Source organism: Vidua chalybeata, chromosome 1 (genome assembly GCF_026979565.1).
Source record: "Vidua chalybeata isolate OUT-0048 chromosome 1, bVidCha1 merged haplotype, whole genome shotgun sequence".
Lineage (NCBI taxonomy): Eukaryota > Metazoa > Chordata > Aves > Passeriformes > Viduidae > Vidua > Vidua chalybeata.
Genome location: NC_071530.1, coordinates 13,235,488 through 13,255,596, shown reverse-complemented (window position 1 = coordinate 13,255,596; position 20,109 = coordinate 13,235,488). Strand labels below are relative to the sequence as shown.

The window sequence follows — 20,109 nt, the reverse complement described above, 5'->3', positions numbered from 1 at the left end:
TGTCTATATTATACAGTAAATGAGAGTTATCACACGTGATTTCCACATTGCTGAGAGGGTGCTGATGCTTCACATGTTTGCTCTGCATCAGGATCCTGAAGTATAGGCCTTGGCTATTGAGTTAGAGGAACAAAGCTGTTGGTTTGAAGACAGTATTATGCTCACAACCAGCGCACGTAGGTAACTGGTGTCTGGGAAAAAGAGCTGCACACACTGGTATGATTTTTTTACTATTACTACAGAAACTCTTGAATCTTTAGATTACATTTGTATGCAAGTTTGCATTGGCAGGGAACTACAGCATTGGGTATTTACACGGCTGTTCTGAAGTGTTGATGCAAGGTAAATGTAATTGACATGTGCTACATGCTGAGTACGAAGATGGGGGTCTGATATGCTTATGTACCCTGGGCATTTTTCAATTCAGTTCTCTTTTGTTTGAATCAAATTCTCAGTGAAGCTGAAAGCAAATACCCTGTAGCCTGCTTTGGGTACAGGACCAGGTTCTTCACCTCAGTTAGCATTATTTGTACTGCTGAAGCACCTGGAGCCAGTGTGATTCCAAGTATGTGAAGCCTTGTGCTGAAATAGTGGAGTCATAGCTAGGTAAAATTGAGAAGGGAAAGAACTAACTGTCTACCAAATGCTATTTGCCTTTAAGGTGAATGGGGAGAGGCTCTCAAGTTTTTCTCTATCTTGAAATGTAAGCTGTCATTTTATGGCACTACAGCTGCTGAAACAAACAGGTGTGGTTTATACCCACTTCATTTCTTTGTGCTGAGGTGAACAGTTGTCTAGTTCCAGATAAACTGGATCGGGGCACAAATGCAGGTGGATTCAACTGAATGCTAAAGTGGAGTTCCTAATTGTGATTCACTCCAGGGCTTGCACCTGCAGAAAGGGAGGGAGCCACGAGGGCAGGAATGAACTGCTGTGTGGGGTGGGAGGGCAGGACTGCTTAATTTGTTGATAGAACTGGTTGGTGATGAGTATTTTTGAAACTACTGTATGGCTTTCAAAGCAAGCTGAGATTTTTCAGTTTTCCAAGAGTTAAGATTCTGAGAAGTCATGGCTTCTCAGAATTCTCTGAGGCTTACAAAATTGTTAAAGTTGCCCTCACTAGGTTAGCAGATCTTCTTGGTCCTCATCTTCTATTCCCCTATAAAACATTCCCTATGTTTATAGTGCATGTGAGGGTAGTTTGCAGAGCTGTTGTCTTGTTGTAAAATTACTTGGAAAGCCAGTGTATTGGTTCCTGTAAACTTCATAATGTGTACTTAATACCAACCATTTCATATGTAAAAATTGTGTTGTGAGTTCTGATTCCTCCAGCAGATTATCAAAGATGACTATTACAGATGCTGGAAGCACCCTTGTGCAAACTCTGGTATAAAGTGTTTTTAGGTTAGGCTGGACATATTGCACAAAAGGGAAGGGTGATCCTATCACTGAGGAGTTGTGTTGTTGGGAGCTCAGTATAGTAGCACATGCAGTTGATGTGCTAAGTGCTGTACCTCTTCTTAATTTGTTTTGTTCCCCCCCCCCCAAGTACCATTCAAAATATTGGCTGAGGTTGCAGTAGTGTAAACTTCCCTCAGTGGTTTACTGCTACCTTAAGTCTACTTATAAGTACTTCTTCTGAATTGCAAAGCTAAAAATAACCTTTATGAGGCTGAAGTCCTTACCATGTCTGTGTCTTTACAGGTCAGTTAAGCTTTTTAGGCAATACTCATAGATAAACTGTATTTTCAAACATGTCCTGTAATATTTTAAGTTGTTCCTTCAGCACATCTGTAAGTATTCATTCAGCACCTCCTAAATCTTCAGTGTGCTAAACCTGGTGTACAAACTGGGTAATCATTTTTGTAGGAGTAGCTGTGACTTGTAACTGGAAACTGTGTTTAGATTTTCAGACTGCAGGGAACCATCATGGTTTATCTAGACCACCTTGCTGGAGGAAATGGAAGGAATTAGTTAGATTTAACAGTTGTATGTGACAAATGATAGGTTTTATTTACATGGTACAATGGTTTATGATATACCCTATTGATAGATCAGTTCTTTTCCACTGTTTCTCAATGTGTGCTAACAGGAGCTATTGCTACTCATCTGTTTCCCTGTTGATGTGAAGTTCTGGGGGTCTCCACATCTTCTCTGGAGGAAACATTCCAGAGGACATAAATTTTGTAGTGTTAGTATTTTGCCTTTTTTAAAAAGAACTCCTCACCATAATGCAGCACTTTTTTCTTTTGTGGTTTTTCCATAATGTCATCTTTTTTGTTGTTGTTTTTCATGCTTATTCTCCTTTTGTGATAAATAACCAAGATGAGCAACAAAATATTTTATCTTTTTGTGCAGTATCTGCATAACTGGTTATTTTGCAGGCAGAATTGAATTTCTCCCAAGTGATATGGGGGGCTGGTTAGAAAGAGAAGTGTCAAGAAAAGCTGGGTGTTTTTTTTTTAACTGCTTGCCAAATTCTGTGTAGTAACAGATAAGAATAATAATTTATACAAATGCAGTTTTGAAATATTACTTATGAAAAAAATTAGTATTGACTCTTCCTCGTTTAAAAATGCACTTTCTTAGCATGATCACACCACTGTTCTTTTTCTTTCTCGCTTGCTTTTGTTTGTAGGATATTTTATTTGACTGAATAATTTCCTGTGATCCCCAAACACAAATGGTGGGTTCCTGATTTGGTTTGTTACACTTGGTCAAGAGCTGACAGTTGCCATGTTTCAGATTCACCTTGTCAGTAGGTGTGATGGAAGAAACCAGCAGCTGCTCTTTTTTTGGGGTGGGGAAAGAATGAAAGGAGGGATTGACAGAGTGCTATGGAGGAGCTGCCATCTCTCAGTCTTCCCACAGAGCCCAAGGAGACGCATGACAAGTTGGGAATGATGCTGGAAATTCCCTACCTCCAGTGTACCTGACCTGTTTGCTTTCTTCTAGCCTGTTTTAATTCCTAAGCAGTTGCAGCAGACTCTGCTTCTCTTTCCCATTGCACTGGCAGTCACTGGTTTTTGTTATTTTATGTTTTTGTTATTCTGCCTTGGTGTGCACGTGTCTTTTAATCTGCTTAGTCAAGCTGCTGAGAGGGATAAAGATGCAGACTGAGATAGGGGCGTTTCCTTTCTCAGAGAAGAGAGATTGCATCAGTGTCTCTGCCTGTACAAGGAAAGCAAACAGGAAGACAGACACATTTTGTGTTTTTAGAGGAGGTGGTGGAGAAAGAGTGAATCTTTTGTTATGGTTGCAGTAGGTAGTCCTTTTTACTGTTTACTGCAGTAGGTAGTTCTTTCTACTGAGGGGAGAAAAAAGGTTGTTTACTTTTTCAAGTTTTTCTAGAAATTTTCCCTTTCAGACAAGGAGAAAATGCTCTGTTAGCCCAAGTAATTACTTCTCTTCTAGGCGAGATACACTCTTAAAATGAATCTATGTTTATGAGCAGTAATACCCCTTAAAAATAAGGGATATTTTTCACATATATTTCTGTATTTCTGAAGGAAGATAAAGGGTAGGAAAAGGGAAAGAAAATAAAAGTCAGTAATGTCTCACTTCTGCATATTTTTTATTCTGGAGACTCTTTGCCAGCCTTGTAGCAACAGCATCCCTTCATCATCGTCTTTTTTAGGGATCTGGACTGTCTACTGGCTTGTACTGTCTGCTACCTGGCAACTGGATGTTCAAATTCCAGCAAACAAATACTGTTTTTATCAGTCCAAGTAGAAAAGTTAACATCTGTGTAGAGACCAGAATATTTTTTCTTCATCCTGGGGAAAAGTTACTGGGCTTTGTGACTCATGTCACAACCCTGGTCTTTGTAAGTGACCTTTTGGAGATTCACATCAGGGGAAGCTTCTCCCCAGACACAGTAATGGGGACTTGCAGAGAACAGTTGGGTCTTTTGCTGTAGGTGCTGAGGCAAGAGCAATTTCTATGAGCCTTTTTGCATGCTTGGAGTGATGTATGGCACTTACTCCTATGTAGCTCCCAAACCTTCTCGTCAGATTGAATAAAGAGGCTGTTCTGCTTCTATGTTGTAAAACTACTGGACATGTGACTGATAATCAAACACTTTCAACTAGTGATTAATGAGTAAATAAGATACATGCTGAAATGGGAACATAGTCTAAAAAGTAGTTTAGTCTGTGAAAGCAAAGCACAACATAAAACATGAGATGTTGTTTTCAAGTGGACTGCCTGAGGCTGGCTATTGGAGAGGCTTATAATTGCTGTCCAAATTCCTTAAGATATTTTAATTGTCATTCCTTACTTGAAGAGAAGAACAAGATAAATAGAAAGATAGATTAGAGACTTCTCAGGTGCTCTTGAAGTTCGGCTAGAGATTGCTTAATGTGGCCTTTGCTCCTCTCCATTGCACAATCACAAAAAAGCAGGTCTAGAGGGGCCTTTATAGGCCACCTGGTCCATTTAGCAGATTCCCTACACTGATGCCATTCCTAGTAGATGCAGCTTAAGATTCTTTCCAGGCATCTAGTAAGTTAAAATTAACAGGTTTTCTTTAATGCCTTACCTAAACTTACTGTTTGAAATGTGTTTTTCTGAAGTCTTTTAGTTAGCTTCTTTTCCTGTCTTCTAGGGTAAAGAATTTTACCTCTCCTGTCAGCCTCAAGGCACTAGGATGTATGAAGTGATAAACTTTTTTATGGGGAGGAACAAAAGCTAACTTTGGAGTTAGAATGAGAACATACAGGACAATTCTTTTACAAGGGGCTATGTAATACTTGCTTTGCTGGGAATGTAATAAAGTCCCTCTGGTGAAATTGCACAACAGTAGCAATTACACGCTTTGTAAATATAAGCCTTTGAGCTGATTTTAACAGTCAAAGAAATATTTAATCTTTCACGTTTGTAAAACAGGGTGCTTTATCAGTGGTTAAATAGGGCCTGCATATGCTGCAGAGGAGTTTACTGGTGATTGCTGAACCCCTCAGGAGCTCAGTGGTTTGGTGACATAATTTTCTATAGTTGACATGAGTAAGGACGAGCTTTGAGAGCCAAAAACTTGCAAGTACAGATCTAGTCTAAGCTAGGCTAGTTTTGGACTTCATCAGACATTGGTGAAACATCAGCTGAGGACAAAGGTGAATCATGAGGAACAAGGGATATTACTTAAGAGTAGTTGGACTGGATTTTTTTTTTTTTAAATTGCAGTTGTTGGCAGAGGAAGATGAACATACTGGTGCAGTTTCCTATTACTTTTGTTCTGGTGAATATATCTACACCAAAGGTAGACAATTTTGCTGTATTGGCATTATGCAAGATGAAAATAAGTGCAGAACATTGCAGAGCCATGTAGAGAATGGTGTTGCATGGTTTGCTTGATTTGGGAAGTGCTTTGTTGACCTGTAAAATCGTGTTTCTTCTGTGAAAAAATGTTGTCGAAACGAAATCATGTCCTGAAGCAACAGAAGATCCTCAAGATAGGAACCTCCCTTTTCCAAGTCAGAAGCAGTCCTGGTATTTTTGCTGACTGTTGTTATTTGGCTTCATGTGCACTTTTATGTGCCAGTTTTGCCTTTTAGCATCTTGGCCAGCCTCTACTGCCTGGAAGCTAATGGCCATGTCTGCACAGACGGGTGCAAGCAAGCCTCAGTTTTTCCATGGGGGAAAATATTATTTAATAGGACCTTTTAAAATCATGCACTAACTTACACCTGGTTTGCAGGGAGTAGAGAAACTACTATCATTATTTAGTAGAGAAGCTCCAAATTATCTTTTGATGGACAAGTGCAAAAGAACACTGGAAAAGGCTGAAGCTGCTTTGCCAAACTGGAAGCTGACTGGCTGAGAGCCAGCACTGGTACAAAAGCTGAATAGCTTCATTAGGGGAATGCTGTGCCCAAATAAATGAATCCTGCTGAGCATCAGGGCAGAGAGCCACCTTAGTGCTGCTGAAGAGGCCAGAGCTGGCCCTTCTGGTCAATTTTGAGTGTGGGTTTTGGGCAGTGTGCACCATCCATTAGATGTTTCTACACAAAACCCCTCTGAAGTGCCTACTTTTAACAAAATAAATGGTAACATTTCTTCTTTCCCCACAAATTTAGATTTAATTTCTAAGTGATGTTTCCTGAGAGAAATTAACTCTTTTGTACAGTCTCATTGTGAAAAAGTTAGGAATTCATTATGATCCCTTTCAAAGCAGGTACCTAGAAGCAGTTCTGTAGTGTTTTTATGAATCTGATGGCAAACCAAGCCGTTAGATTTCTGATAAAATGTTTTTATATAAACTTCAAGTAAAAACCTGTAGTTCAAACATCTTAAAACACACAGGATTTGGAAAATTGGAAAGTGTTATAGGATGAAGCTGGAAGAAAATAAAGCAGTGATATTTGCTTAGTACTTGCTGTGCAAGGGGAAAAAACTGCTAGTCTTAAGAGTTAGGAACACCTGCATTATTGGAAACTGAACCTTGATCTCTTAGGGCTTTTTCTGTAACACATTCAAAAACATAGCAAGTCATAAAGCAGAGCTTTCTGTTCTACATATTTTCCTGTTAAGAAAGAAATTCCACAAAACACCTATTTCATATTCATTGTGACCTATAATGTCAGTGTTTCTTAGTGGATGTCTTTGGTTCAAATGAGAAAAATAGCAACTGCTTCTGGAGTAAAGAGCTACAAATCCTCTCCATCAAATGATAGAAGATTGGTCTAGAATTTGTCTCAAAAGCTTGTTCAGTCTGATTTCTTGTCCAGAAGCAGAAGAGAAGCTTGTGTCTAAGCTATTCCTGGCCTGTTTGTTTTATCTCTTTACAACTTTCAGTGATGGAGATTCTATCACTGCTCAAGTCATTTAAGCTGTCCCTACTATTAGAAAAAGGTGATGGCTTAGATGTTTTTGCCATCACCTCTTCTCACACTTTCATGTACAATCTTAATTTTCCATAGTTTAATATAAGCCTGCTCTTTCTTAACCCATCCACAAGGGTAATGGAGAACAACGTCCCCTTCTTTGTAACTTCCTTCAACATGACTTTAAAGCCATTGTTTTTGCTTTGTTCCTGGAGTCAACCTTTCCAGCCTGCCTTTACAGTCCCTTGTAAATCAAGTTTTTCAAATCTCTGACTTATGTTGCTTCTCTGCCCTCCAGACTCTGAAATAAATTCATCTTTCTTGAAATACAGTGTCCAAAACTGGACATAAAATTCCAGTGGAGCAGAGTGGATGGGTGCTCTACTCTGTTGCATACCTGGTAGCTCTATAAAGTCTATTGATATATTGCATTTTTTAAAGAAAAATGTCCTCTGCAAGTTAATCTCAGCTGCAAATGCAATAAAAAAATATTTTGATACTGTGATCAAAGTTGTTGGTCAGTATTTTATGTGGAGTTGACTGGACCTCTGTGGAATGTCCCTTACTTCAACCTTCCAATTTGAAAGTGATCCCTGACTGACCAGAATATAATTTTCCAAGTAGTTTTTACCTGCCACGTTTTCCTTAGTTTGCCCTTTGGGAATTTTATGCGAGATGAAGTTGGAAGTCTTGCTGAAGTTGAGAGGCGTGACATCTACGGAATCTCTTGGCTACAGAAATAGTACTGCAGCTACTGAAAATACATGTAAAATGAATCCCACTTCATATCAGTGAGGTGCTTTGAATTAGTAAATATTTGTAATAGCAGAGGTTGTCAAGGCTTCACATGTGTCCTATGCTCATTTTTGCATACGAAGATTTACAAAAGGAGGTGTACCAGTCTCTTTTTCACTGTGCCAGCTTTATGGTGGGATAGAATTTAAGAAGGATCTCTTTAGATGATTTGGCTAATTTCTCCAAAAGCTCTATAGTCATCCTCAGTTCTTTTTTTTTTTTGTTTGTTTGTTTGGTTTTTTTTTTGGTTTTTTTTTGTTTTTGTTTGTTTGTTTGTTTGGGTTTTTTTTTGTTTTTGTTTTTTTTTTTTTTTTGTTTTTGTTTTTTTTTTGTTTTCTTAATTAGAGACTCTTTGACTTGTCTAATTGGGAGTATTTTTGTGGTCAGCTGTGATGGATTTGAAATACAAAGGTGTTAAACTCTGTACAATTTTGGTCATGGACCTATCCCATTGAAATGGACACAGAAGGGAGTTTGTCTATAGGACAGTGCTGAATTCTGAGCTGATGCTCAGTAACCTCTTCTGTCCTTTGCAAGGATGGAGAAGGTTCCTGTGCAACATTTTATGGAGGCTCAGAAAAGTCTGTTTGACTGAACTGTGGGACTTCAGATGTCTCCCAGCTTAGTCAAGATAAAATATGAAAATGAGGGTGTTTTCCAGCAATTGGAAAAAGCAGAAAAATCTGTTATCTGCTGCATCATATGGCTGCAGTTGGACATCAGAGTAGAAGCTGGGAATGTTGAAGTCCTGACAGGACAGTTATTCACATGGCAGAGGTGTGTGTATATTTACCCAATGATGTAGCTTTATACTTGGCACCATTCTTCTGATTAGGACAGGTTCTCCTTCCTGCCAAGTTGTTGTGAACAGAAAGTGAGGCATGAGACACCACGTATTTTCCTGAGGTGTGAAAAGTTCCAAGCCTAACGAAGTGTGATGTGGGCTGAAAATCCAAGAGGAGTTCTGTGATGTAGTAGTTTCAGAAATAAGGTGCATTGCTCTAATTATTGACGTGTGTCAAATGTTAGAGTGCTGTTTACATAGGCAAATTTAAATCTGATAGTGGTGTTGCTACGGAGTTATTTTCTGGTTTTCAATTGTGCTTCCCTTAAATAAATCCGGTATATTTATCTTAAATTTTATCTAAACCGTTAAAGCATGTTGACACTTATTATGCAGAAAGAAAACTTTCCATGTGTTGGTTTTTTTTAATAACAATGCGGAGATGTGTGTACATCTCCCTTTTTTTCCCCAACCACTAGAGTCTCATTTTTGTTGTTTTCAAGATGCTTTGTCTTTATCGTGCCTGTGGAAGGTACTCAACAGACTAATGCAGAATGTAAACTAAACTGGTAGAATAAGGGCTGTGAAACACCAGTCCCCTAGTAATTCTCTTGTGTGCAGCAATGCTAGATAATAAATTTTATGACATTAATATTCACAGTACTTCTAGTTTTTTCTCTTTCTTGCCTAACATACAGTAGCTTGGAAGGTAGATGGATTGTCAGCTTTCATAGTACTAAAAAGTACCTTTCCAAAGTCCTGAAGTCCTGTAAGATTTTTGAAAAGTGGTATTTTTCATTTTCTCGGTAAACCTTTTTGCTTCCAAGAAAAGCAGTTCAGCCAACAATTTTACTGGTCAAGTGAAGGACCTTGAGAGAATTTGTTGGTAAGCTTTCAGATAATTTGAACATAATGTTTCTACAATTGTGGCAGCTTCAGAAAATGTTGGGTTTTTTTTCTCTTAACAGGAGACTGTGTGGTTTTTCACTCATAGCTGTGAAATACAGAAATATGACTTAGATGTGTGTAGGTTTTACCAGGAATCTGTCTGTGTAGTGAATGCTGCTAAGAAGTCAGCTGCCTATTGAAAAAGGAGCATTGGTGAGCTGATGGATGCTGGCACTTGTAATAATATCTGTTTTGGAAAGTGGGCAGGGGAAGATGTACTGAGGTAGGAGTCACAGGACTGTATCCTGGATACTCAGTTGCTCTGAGTTGGTAAATACCTCTGAATTCCGCTGATGGTATTGACATTGGTCCCTCCACTGAAATGCTGGGAACTACATTAATTGTAAGATGAATTAAAATTTCCATGTTGATACGTCAACTGAATTTTAAACCTATTCTGTTGTGAGTTAAATGTGTAATTTGACTGATCTTCACTTTCCTGACATAGGTTCTTGGTCAAGTTATTTGCTAGTGTAGATGGAATAAGCCAAGATAGAATCAAAGAGGATTAGGGACAGTGAGAGCTATTAGCTGATGTGACTGAAACTGCTCTCTTTAGCCTGGTGGAGTGTTGGCTGCTCTTAGCTGATGGAGAAGCTCTCTCAGCAAAAAAATGTTTAGAAATAAATAGAGTTCTCAAATGCCAATTTTTTGGTTGAATTTTCCAATGTTTTTCTATGGTAGTGCAGAAAAAGGATTGAAATATATTGAAAGCCTTTTCTTTTAAGATGTGGGTTTTTAAAATTTGCTTATACTCTTTTCTTCTGTTCTTTGATCAGTTTTCTTCCTTTCTCATAACAATCTGTTATTAATGAATTCTCCTTATTAATTTTGTAGTTCTACTGTAAAGACCTCTTTCCCTTACTTCATTCTGTTAGCTTTTTTGAGGGTTTTAAATTTTTTTTTTTCAAGCATGGTTTTATATCTGTTGCTAAACTGGTCTTCATTGCTAACACAATTTCTTTTTCACTCTTCCATTTACTCTTTTGGAATGAGGACAAAAATATAGGTCTTATTCATCTTTGCTTTCCAATTGTATGTATGTATTTGAGTAAGCCTGCAGAAAAGTTTTTCATGGTTTTGGGGAAGGAGGGATGCAGGGGATTTGGGACTTGAAAACATTAGCAAGTCTCTGGCAGGGATTTTTGTGACTTTTGCGCTGTTAATTATTTCTGAACTTTCTGAACTGCTTCCAAATGTGATCACATTACTGTGTGTGTCATTATGAGAGACAGAAATTTGTCTTTTTTAAATTCTTACATTTCCTCAAAAAAATGCCTTGCTATTACATAATTGCCATTGTTCTTTTGCATGTTTTTCATAGCATCCTCCTGGGCAGTTGAGAAGGAAATACAGTTCCTGCTCCACTATTTTCCTGGATGACAGCACGGTCAGTCAACCAAACCTCAAGTATACCATCAAATGGTGGGTTTTACAATTTATTTATTTTTGTTAGCACTTACATTTTATGTGTGTATTTATGTATACATATTTATAAACCATTACTAAGCAAGCTTCAGTTTTAGTTTTTGAAGTAATAAATTTATTTCATCAGTCATGCTCCAGACTTACTGGGTGATGTCTTAGATGAGCATTTTAAGTTTCACTGGTGCCTTTTTACTTTTGGAGAGAAATGAAATTCATATTTGTAGAGTATTGTTCTTTACATTTTGTACAGTAAGGGGAAAATAGAGACCAAATGCTCAGGCATTTTGTGCTTTTTGTTAATGGTTGCTGATAGCCTCTCTTGAGTTGTCTGTAGGTTGGTTACCTTGGTGTATGCAAATTCAAAAATTTATTAAGACAGTATCTCTGCTGCAGAGGTGTTTACATGAGAGACAAATCTATTTAGACTACCACATCCAAAGGAGTTTGTAATGTTGGTCACTAAGACGGTCCTTAATTTTTCTGTTACAGGAAAAAGAGGGGAGAGGAGAACAGTTTTGTAGTTAAACTGATGCCTGATTCCTCGTCAGCTCTTTCTGCCTGGAATATAGTCTTTTCTTCAGGTTTCTGTCACTAACTTAAAAATAGTTCTGATTAACACTTCAAAAAGGTTTTGCATTTCTGAGGTGTTTAGGCTTTTTTCCTTGTTGAATCTCATACTCTTCTGCTCTAAAATCCTTTGTATGCAGAATAAGTGCAGCCTTTTGGGTGGCTTTTGGGTCTCTTTTTGTATTGGAACTGCCATGGCTCATGGGAAGAAGACATGGGCTCAGGTGCAGCAGCCAAGACACATTTTCAGGACACAGAAGGACGAGCTGGTGGTGGGGAAAAGGGTGGTGTGTTTGGGAGAGACTCAGGTGCGTGGGCAGAGTTGTGGGGAGCAGAAGAGCTGGAAGAGCCAGTGCTGGGATGGGGCAGGGGTCCTGCAGGGCTGAGACCAGGCTGCCAGCATGGGAAGTTTGGAAGCTGCAAGGGCTGAGAGAGCTTGAAAAGGGACTACAGAGGGTGAGAAACTGAACTCTGGAACGCAAAGTTTCTGCATCTTCTGTCTGGCTGCACATTTAACAGGTTGAAGGGTGAGGACACGGTAGGATTATTGCTTTTGTAGTACAACTTCATTTTTTTCCCCACACCTTGCAGTCTCTGCAGGAAAATAACTATTGCACATAGGTAAATCTAAGAGGGAGGCATTTTGCTCAGCTTATTTATCTCTTCTAGGTCATGTTATGCCTTGATGTGTTTAAAATATTACTGTATCCACTGCAGCATCTGCAGCAGTCGGGGTGGCTGGGATAGGGTGATGGAAAGCTCCATAATCATCATTTCTGCTCTCTCAGTGCCAGCTGAACCAGTGTATGAAAGGCAGAATGAAACTTGGATGAGCCCTGAGAGACTTTCAGATTCTGATACAGATTTCTAAATAGTAAATATTTTCTAAACTTAATTTGACATTTTGTTACAAAAGCAGCCATATGGGCACCAAGCAGAGCTGTGCACATAGGTTCTTGCATCTGCTTTCATTAAGTGAACTGGAACTGCAAGTGTGTTCCTAGGGGCATAATTTAAAATTAAATTTTAGGATTAATTCATTTTGTTAATATCTTTCTGTCAAATCAAAGTCATTCATAAATGTGTGTTTTTCTTGTGTTCAGTAGCAACTGTAGTCTTTAAATGTCCATGGTACACAGTGTCTCTTGATTCCTTAAATATGTGTCTGTAGAAAAAAAAAATTTTAAAAGCATGTATGATCTAAGAACTTCTAATACATGGAATAATAATAATAATAATAGGTAAAACCTCATAAAAATTTAGTAAAAAGTACTTACTTTAACCAAGAAAAATATTTTCTACTGCATGGCTGTTCAAAAAAAAAACCTCAATCAAACCTGAAATATTTTTAAATTCTGCTAGAGTTTTAGCTCAAACATATTATTTTCCTAACATGCAGTATCTCAGTTTTGATGTAAAAATTCTGGAATAAAATCAGAGAGCAATAGATTGACTCTTAAAAGGCCTTTTACGGAAAAGTGGGAAATTTTGCATTAGTATAACACATAAGTGTGTTACAGTGAATTATTGATGAAACAAACTGTCTACAAAGAGAATCAGTGAATTCCCTCCTCCATCCTCTTTCGCCTTTAGCTTAGATTGGTTTTATGCTGCTGCAATAAGTAGGGAGAGTGCTGGCTCGGCTTCGTTCTTCAATAAAAATGTATTGTGAGTAAAGCATGAGCTGGGAGCTGGAAACTGTAGGATAATCTTAAGAATCCATGCTTTAATTTTGTTCCATCTCAAATGGGAATGAGATCAGTTAGTTATGTATGTAATCAAAATCTTAACTTTCTGTGAATACAAGGACACTTTGTGTGCAGAATATAAACAGGGGTGCTTTGGTGTGTGGTTAAGAGTAGGGTAAATGCATAATGCAGTAAGTTATTCAGGGAGTCGTCTTTCCTGAGTTAAAATAAGTAACTTGATGCCATAAAACTGTAGGAGTGTGTTACTGGAGTCTGCTGTTTGAGCAGCTATATAAAGACAGACACAAGCAATGGATTTCAATATACAATCATAAGCCAATGGTGATTAAAACATTTTGTGTTAACCTGGCAGCAAAACTAAAGAGAATGTCCAATGCCCGTGATGCTTTGTCTTCAGCCTTGGAAGTCAGTAGGAGTATAATCATTGGGTTTTGTGGAGTAGGGCATTAAATGGAAAGTATGTGCAACTTGGTACATGAAATATGAAAATAATATGAATATGATGATACTATGAAGTAAAATAATTACTAGTAAAAAGGATGTAGTTGGAGTGTACAAAACAAATATTATAAAATTGCCTGTTTACAGCAGTTTTCCTGACATCTAAGAGTGAGCAAAAGAAAATAGGCTGTTGACCATATACTGTTTGTCATGTTTTGTGCTAAGTTTTGAATTTGCATGCAATATGACAGAAAATATAATTTGGCAGTCCTGAGATATTAACTCTGTATTTTTCTTTACAGTGTAGCTCTTGCAATATATTACCACATCAAAAACAGGTATGTGAATTGTGGAATCTTGTACTGAACATATCTTTTATTGAAACAAGTGAACTGCTCAAACCCTAAAAATCCATGCTTAATTTCTTTCAAAATGTTTTTGGGTAGTAGTTCTCTTAACTTACAGGATAGCAATAAGAACGTATTTCCTATATGTATTATTTTACATAGAAAAATTAAAATTGGAGCATTAAGTGCCATTATAAATGGAAGTACAGCTCAACATTGAAAAGCTCTGATGATACAGTGCTTGGTTTTATATGCAGTGGGCACGTTTGCATTGTTGCATATGTTGCACTTACATGTAAAAAAATATGAATAGTATCTTTCAGTTTTATATTTTTAGTTGCACTTTTGTAAAGTTAACTGTGTATATCAGTAATCAGTTAGGATTTTGAAATAAAATCGATGAATTATATAGTAAGAGTGGCATTGTGAACAGATGTAATTCAAGATGCCTCAGAAACAGAGCCAGTCCTGGCTTATCTCTCCTGGTATAGTATGTTTTAGATCTCTGCTCAGTCAAGTTGATTGAAATTGAATAGAAAAAAGGTTCTCTAAAAAGTAACTTGGCACATATATGAATTTTCTTCATGTTGAATTGTGCTTTTGTATCTTAAATTCCCTGTCCTCATGATACGTCATGGTATCCTAAAATAATATTTCCTGACATTTCTAAGGAGAGGTTATATAAATAATTTAAGTGACTTCAGCGTCCATGGTTTTTCAATTGGCCTTTTCAGAGAACTTGGCTTAGATCTTGATTTATCAAGCCACTTAAATGTTTTTTCTTCTGGACTATAAGAAGTCCAGCTAGAACAAAAGGAATTACTCATGAGTTTAAAGTTCAGCTGGTACGTCATTCAGGACCATGGTTCAGGTCAGTGGAACCCATCACCCTTCTCGAAACAAGGCTGACATCTCAAGAGAATCCTTTAAATGTGCACAAGAGCAGAAAGGCTTAGGGCTTGATTCCTCCTGAAAGCTCTTAGAAGACTTTCTAAGACATCAGTGGGTCTTGGACTGAAACATGGCAATAGATAAATGAAAAGTTGGAGTGAAATCTTCTCTTGAACTTTTAATCTCATTTACCAGGAAATAAGGCATGAGTGGTCATGCTTGGATTACTTGTTTATCCATCTGTGGGTCCTTTCCCCCCTTTTTCCATGGTCCCTGGATTAGTTTGGTTAGCTAGTTGGTTTTTGCTATGCTTGACTAAATAATAGAGATCTCAAAGATAATCAGACTCCAAAGTTTTGTGGAAATAAATTATTAAGTGCTCTGCTAAGTAGCATGGCAGCTGAGTAAAAGGCTTGAGAGAATCAGGCACATTAGAGAGTACAAGGGGTGAGAAACCTCAGTATAAGAGTTTGCAAGTGAGCAGGAAGGATCCAGAGCCAGGGGTATCCAGAGCCACAGTGTGCATGGCCATCTATGCTGATTGCCAGGGAGCTGATCTCTGTCTGCAGTAAATTATGCCCATTCGTGGGCTTGCAGAGCCTGATGCAAATTTGACCTACAACTGGTAGACAGAGAGACCAGACCTTTATAAACTGAAGAGTACTGTGTCAGCATTTTGAAAACAAATGCATTCTGATGTTACTTTCTTGGGAAAATTGTTATCTGTCCTTTCACTTTTGGGATGGAGAGGTGATTGATTCAGGAAACCGCTTGCTGCTGCTTTCCCTGGAATGTGCCTGGGGTGGGGAAGTGATGTGCCTGCACTTGGGACAGACAAGTGATGCTGGAGCCAGGCTCATGTGTCTCAGTTAGAAACTCTGAAATGAGGGGTGTGAAACAACTGCTGGGTCTTGGGTTCTCTCTGATTTGGGAATGGAGGGACAATGTGATAACAGCACTCAGTTGTGCTTGCTGCTGAAACAGCAAGAGCAAAACATATGTTCTGTTTCCTGCTATTATAGGAGAAAAGGAAGTTGTTGATGTATGTGGGAGAGTTTGGTTCATTATGGGGGATGGGGAGTATGAAACCACTGTGACTCTTTGACTTAAGGTTCGTTTTGACAGAAAAAGAGTCAAGCATCTGCTTTTCCAGAGAATTATTCGTTTTAGACAGTATTTAGTTGGTCCTGTTCTCCTGTGTAGCAGACTTAAACCAAAATTATTTCCTAATATTTCAAACCCTCACCAATCTAATGCATGAAATATAATATTTCTTCACATGTTTCTCACACATCGTTTGATTGTAACATTCTAATTATCATTCCTCCCTTTCCCAGTGTCTCCTGTCATGGTTATACTGATCAGTTTTCTTCATGTTTTGTTGTCTTAGCTACTCAACAAGTGATAAAAAACTATACCCATCTTGTTTTTGAAGAAATGCATAAGCATTGGTGAATTTGCTAAAGAAATAAATAAACCCCAGCAAACTAACCATAAAGAATACTTGGGTAATCAGTAGATGGTCCATTTTTGACAGAGCACAATATGAGTTGTACTGAAGACAAAAACCTCTCAAGTTTTTTTTTAAATACATTTTTGAGGACAGTCAGGTATGACTTCATAGCATACAGCAGCTACAATGTGAAGAAATAAAATAGGAAATTGTTTGCATTGTGAAGTGCCATAGTTTACTGTAGCACACCAATTATTTCAGGGAGACTACTTCTGCATTTAAATACTGGTTTTTTTAGGTAGGGTTAAAAGAGTCTGGCCTAGCATCCTTGCTGATAGGAATTTTCTAGTAATTACTCCAGTCACCCAATTTGTTTGTTGGTTTTTGGTTTTAGTTTGTTGTTTGTTTTAATTTAGGTGCTCTTTTTTATATTAAAAATGTGTTTCTTTCCAGTGTTAGCCTCAATTTTAGTAGAAAAAGTGGTGCCTTCAGATGTTGAGTTAATAAATTTATTTTGCAGACATGAGTCCACTGTAAAACTTGTGGTTTGCATGCTCTGAGAGGCACGTGCTGCTAAGTAAAGATAGAAAATATATTCAGCGGTTTGTTTGTTAACTGTATGATCAGAGTACCAGGGATGCTAAAAATAAAGATGGAACTGTAATAAGTAGATCACATTGATGCATCTGTCCAGAAAGTGCCTGTTCTGGTACAGTTATACTTCTTGGTTTTGTGTTTGTTAGTGTCCTTGCCAAAGTTATATAGAGCAAAAATCTTATATTGCATCCTGGATGTTAGGCTTGTGAAGTTGCATCAACGTGCATGCTGATATTGAGCTACAGGGATTTCAGAGAAACTTCTAATAAAACCAATGAATAGGAATATTATTTTGTCTGAATTTTTGTTTGTATGTGTTTCTTTTGGCTTTCAGAATTCATTAGTATAATAGGGTTTTTCAGACAAATTAAAAGTATGTATTAAGTAAAAGATGACTGTAAAAATAGCATTGCATATTAGTAAGCATTTACAATGCTGGTAATAAAGGAGGGAGAAGCAATAATGAGAGATTAAGTTAAAAAACGGAGAAAAGGAGAGTAAGCTGGGCTGATTTTATCAAGTTTGTACTAGTACTTCTTAAGCCTAACAGTAAAGAGCACAACAGTTTTGTATCTTGGCCACAGAAAGCTGAGTGTTTTAGCATGTTTTGTAATATGAATTTCATGTTACACAAGGGCCTTATGGCAGAGTAGGTCCAACCTCTATTTCAAAATTACATTTCATCAGTGGTTCTAAGCACCCCACAGCATGGGAGTGTTGGAGTTTGAATGGTTGGAGTTTGAACTTGTGTCTGTGAGGGTTGTGTGCTGTTGTGTTCAGATAATGACAGTACTTTGGTTTTAATGCTTTTAGGGACACAGACGGAAGAATGCTCTTAGATATTTTTGATGAAAACCTTCATCCCCTTTCGGTAAGTTCATCTGCCTCTCCTTCCCTTTCATGTGAACTGTCTTTTTTTTTTCTGTCTGCTTCATTTTGTTTCAGTCACCTATTTGGAAGTATTTCTTCCTTAGAAATCCGAAGTGCCACCAGACTATGACAAACATGACCCGGAGCAGAAACAGATTTACCGCTTTGTCCGGACGTTGTTCAGTGCTGCTCAACTGACTGCTGAATGTGCCATTGTCACCCTGGTGAGTGTCTGAAGGATGACATCAGCCATCTGACAGACCCAGTTTTGTTCTCAAAACTTGTGTTTGTATGATTTCATAGATCTAGGTGCTGCCAGGGAATTTTTTCTCACTATGGAGACAGAGGAAATTTCTTAATGGGAAGAGATGACATACTTCATTTCATGGGTAGAGTAAGTGAGGAAGAAGAGATTGGGTAACATGTGACACAAAACCTGAGGTCCTGTCCTTCACAGAGTGAGAGTGTTACAGGCCACCAAGGTGACTCATAGAAAATGTAGGTGGCATAGGTGGTCTGAACATGAGGGAACGTTAAAAGCAGAAAGTCTTCAGCTTTTGGGGGGTTTGCTGTGTCTCTCTGCAGCTTCCAGGAGAGACTTAGGAACAGCTGTAGGTGATTTGATAGCACTAATAAGAATTGACTGGCTCATGAAGGATTCAGTAAGTGACTGGGACATGTTGGCTCTCTTCTGCTTCCACTATACTTGTCATGGGATTGAACAATTGTACTCAAGTCTGAAGTTTAGCTGCTTAAAAATAGCACAACACAAAAGAAGGTTCAAATTTTCAGCAGGTGTGGATCAGCATAGCAATGTGGATTAAAAGAGCTAAAGTGATCTCTACCAGCTGGGAATTTCTTAATTTTCTTGAAATTTATATCCTGCCAATTCTGACAAGTCTCTTCAGCTTTCAGTCACAATTTTGGCCATGTTCTTCACTCAGAGATTTTAAAATAACAAAATGGTTTTTTACCACTACAACACGTGGTTTCATGACAGCTTAGTTATGCATTTTAGATGGAAGAAGGGGAAATTGGAGAAGGTGAATTTTGAAGCCCAGGCCTACTAATTTCCTCTGTTAATCTATTTCCCTTGGCTTCTAAGATTAGTTGGCAGGCTTTTCTCCTTCAGAAAGTCAGAATGAGTTGTACTAGCCAGTAAAGAACAGAAATACGAGAGAAATACGGCAAGAAACACCCTCCAGTGTTCCACCCTTCCATTTTGTAGTTTTACTCTACCTAGTTGCTTGACAGCCAATATTTGTTTTCTGAAATGACATTTTGCCTGTCTCTTTTGCAGTACTAAGTAGTACTTAGTACTAAGTGCTTGTCCTTCTTCCTTTTCTTCATAAGTGTTTTCTGCTGGAGACAAGATATGTTGTATGAATCAGTATGTTCTTCTGTAATATAATTAACTCACTGTCAAATACTTTGTTGTATTTATCTGTTATTCAGTCTTAAGTTATTTGATCAGTGAGGGCACTGTTTAGTAGAAAGACGGGGAGCTTTTTTCTCCCTTATTTAATAGCATTACCTTCCTGATACTGCAATGCATGTGAATTTCTTTCCCACAGGTCTTATATAACTACTTCTTTGCCTCTTCTGGTTCTTATGTGGTTCCCTTGCAAGTAATTCTTTTGAAGTATAAATGCTTTTAGTTAATATTTTATATTCCAGAAGCAGTTTCCATAGTTGTTAGTGCTTGAAAACTTAGGTGGGTTTTATTTTTTTACCCAGTATAATGGTAACAGGAAAATGTATCATAGCCAAGTTCTCAGAGCAGCCATGCAGATGTTTAGATGTTTATGGATAGATTTGGTGCAGGTGATCAGTGTTTACCATTTTCTGCTATTCTTGCCTGTGTTGTCAGGATAATAGCACCTGCCTGACCCCCCTTTCCAGAAACCTTCAGAGTTTGTACATAGTGTTTTACAAGTGTGAAATTCTGCTGCTGCTTTTCTCAGTTTCTTCTGTATTTCTAGAAACCATTTCTTTGTGTCATCAGGAGAGGCCCCAGACACAGATTGTGTTTTTGAAATACTCATATGTGGAAACCCATCTGTGAAAAAGCAAGTGACCCTTTCCCCCTTCCCACACTCCTGAAATCTTAATAATGTTGATACTGCTGTTTATGAACCTTGCAAGTGCTTTCAGTTTTGATATCCTGTCTGGAGAAGGAGAGATCAGCATTCCCTGCTGAAGCTTGTGTTTTGCCATAGTCTGGCTGTCCATCAGAGAGCAATCTGATAGCCCTGTCTGCCACTTGTTCCTCCTGGGAGGACTGCCAGAAGGCAAGTGTGAGGATCAGCGACATTTTGAACAAGATGCTACAGTTTTATCTTCCTTTCACTCACTCTAATTATTTTTAAGCAGTTCTAAGCACCGTTTTTTACTGCCCACATTATTAACATGGTCTGAGGTGCGTGGTTGAATGCACCCTCTGTTTGTCTTGGTACAT

At 38.1% G+C, this 20,109-nt stretch overlaps 1 protein-coding gene across 6 annotated transcripts in view; it reads left to right on the top strand.

Annotated features, from left to right (window-relative positions):
• The window catches only part of CCNY (cyclin Y), a 120,232-nt gene that overhangs the window by 78,965 nt on the left and 21,158 nt on the right, over positions 1 to 20,109 (top strand). For 5 of the 6 annotated variants that reach the window (XM_053940522.1, XM_053940545.1, XM_053940538.1 and 2 more), the window contains 4 exons: positions 10,673 to 10,773; positions 13,796 to 13,831; positions 17,595 to 17,652; positions 17,756 to 17,875. In XM_053940522.1, coding sequence (XP_053796497.1) covers positions 10,673 to 10,773; positions 13,796 to 13,831; positions 17,595 to 17,652; positions 17,756 to 17,875 — 315 coding nt within the window. Of the gene's footprint in view, positions 1 to 5,184; positions 5,258 to 10,672; positions 10,774 to 13,795; positions 13,832 to 17,594; positions 17,653 to 17,755; positions 17,876 to 20,109 lie in introns of those variants that run through there. The other variant, XM_053940555.1, reaches the window with a different exon arrangement.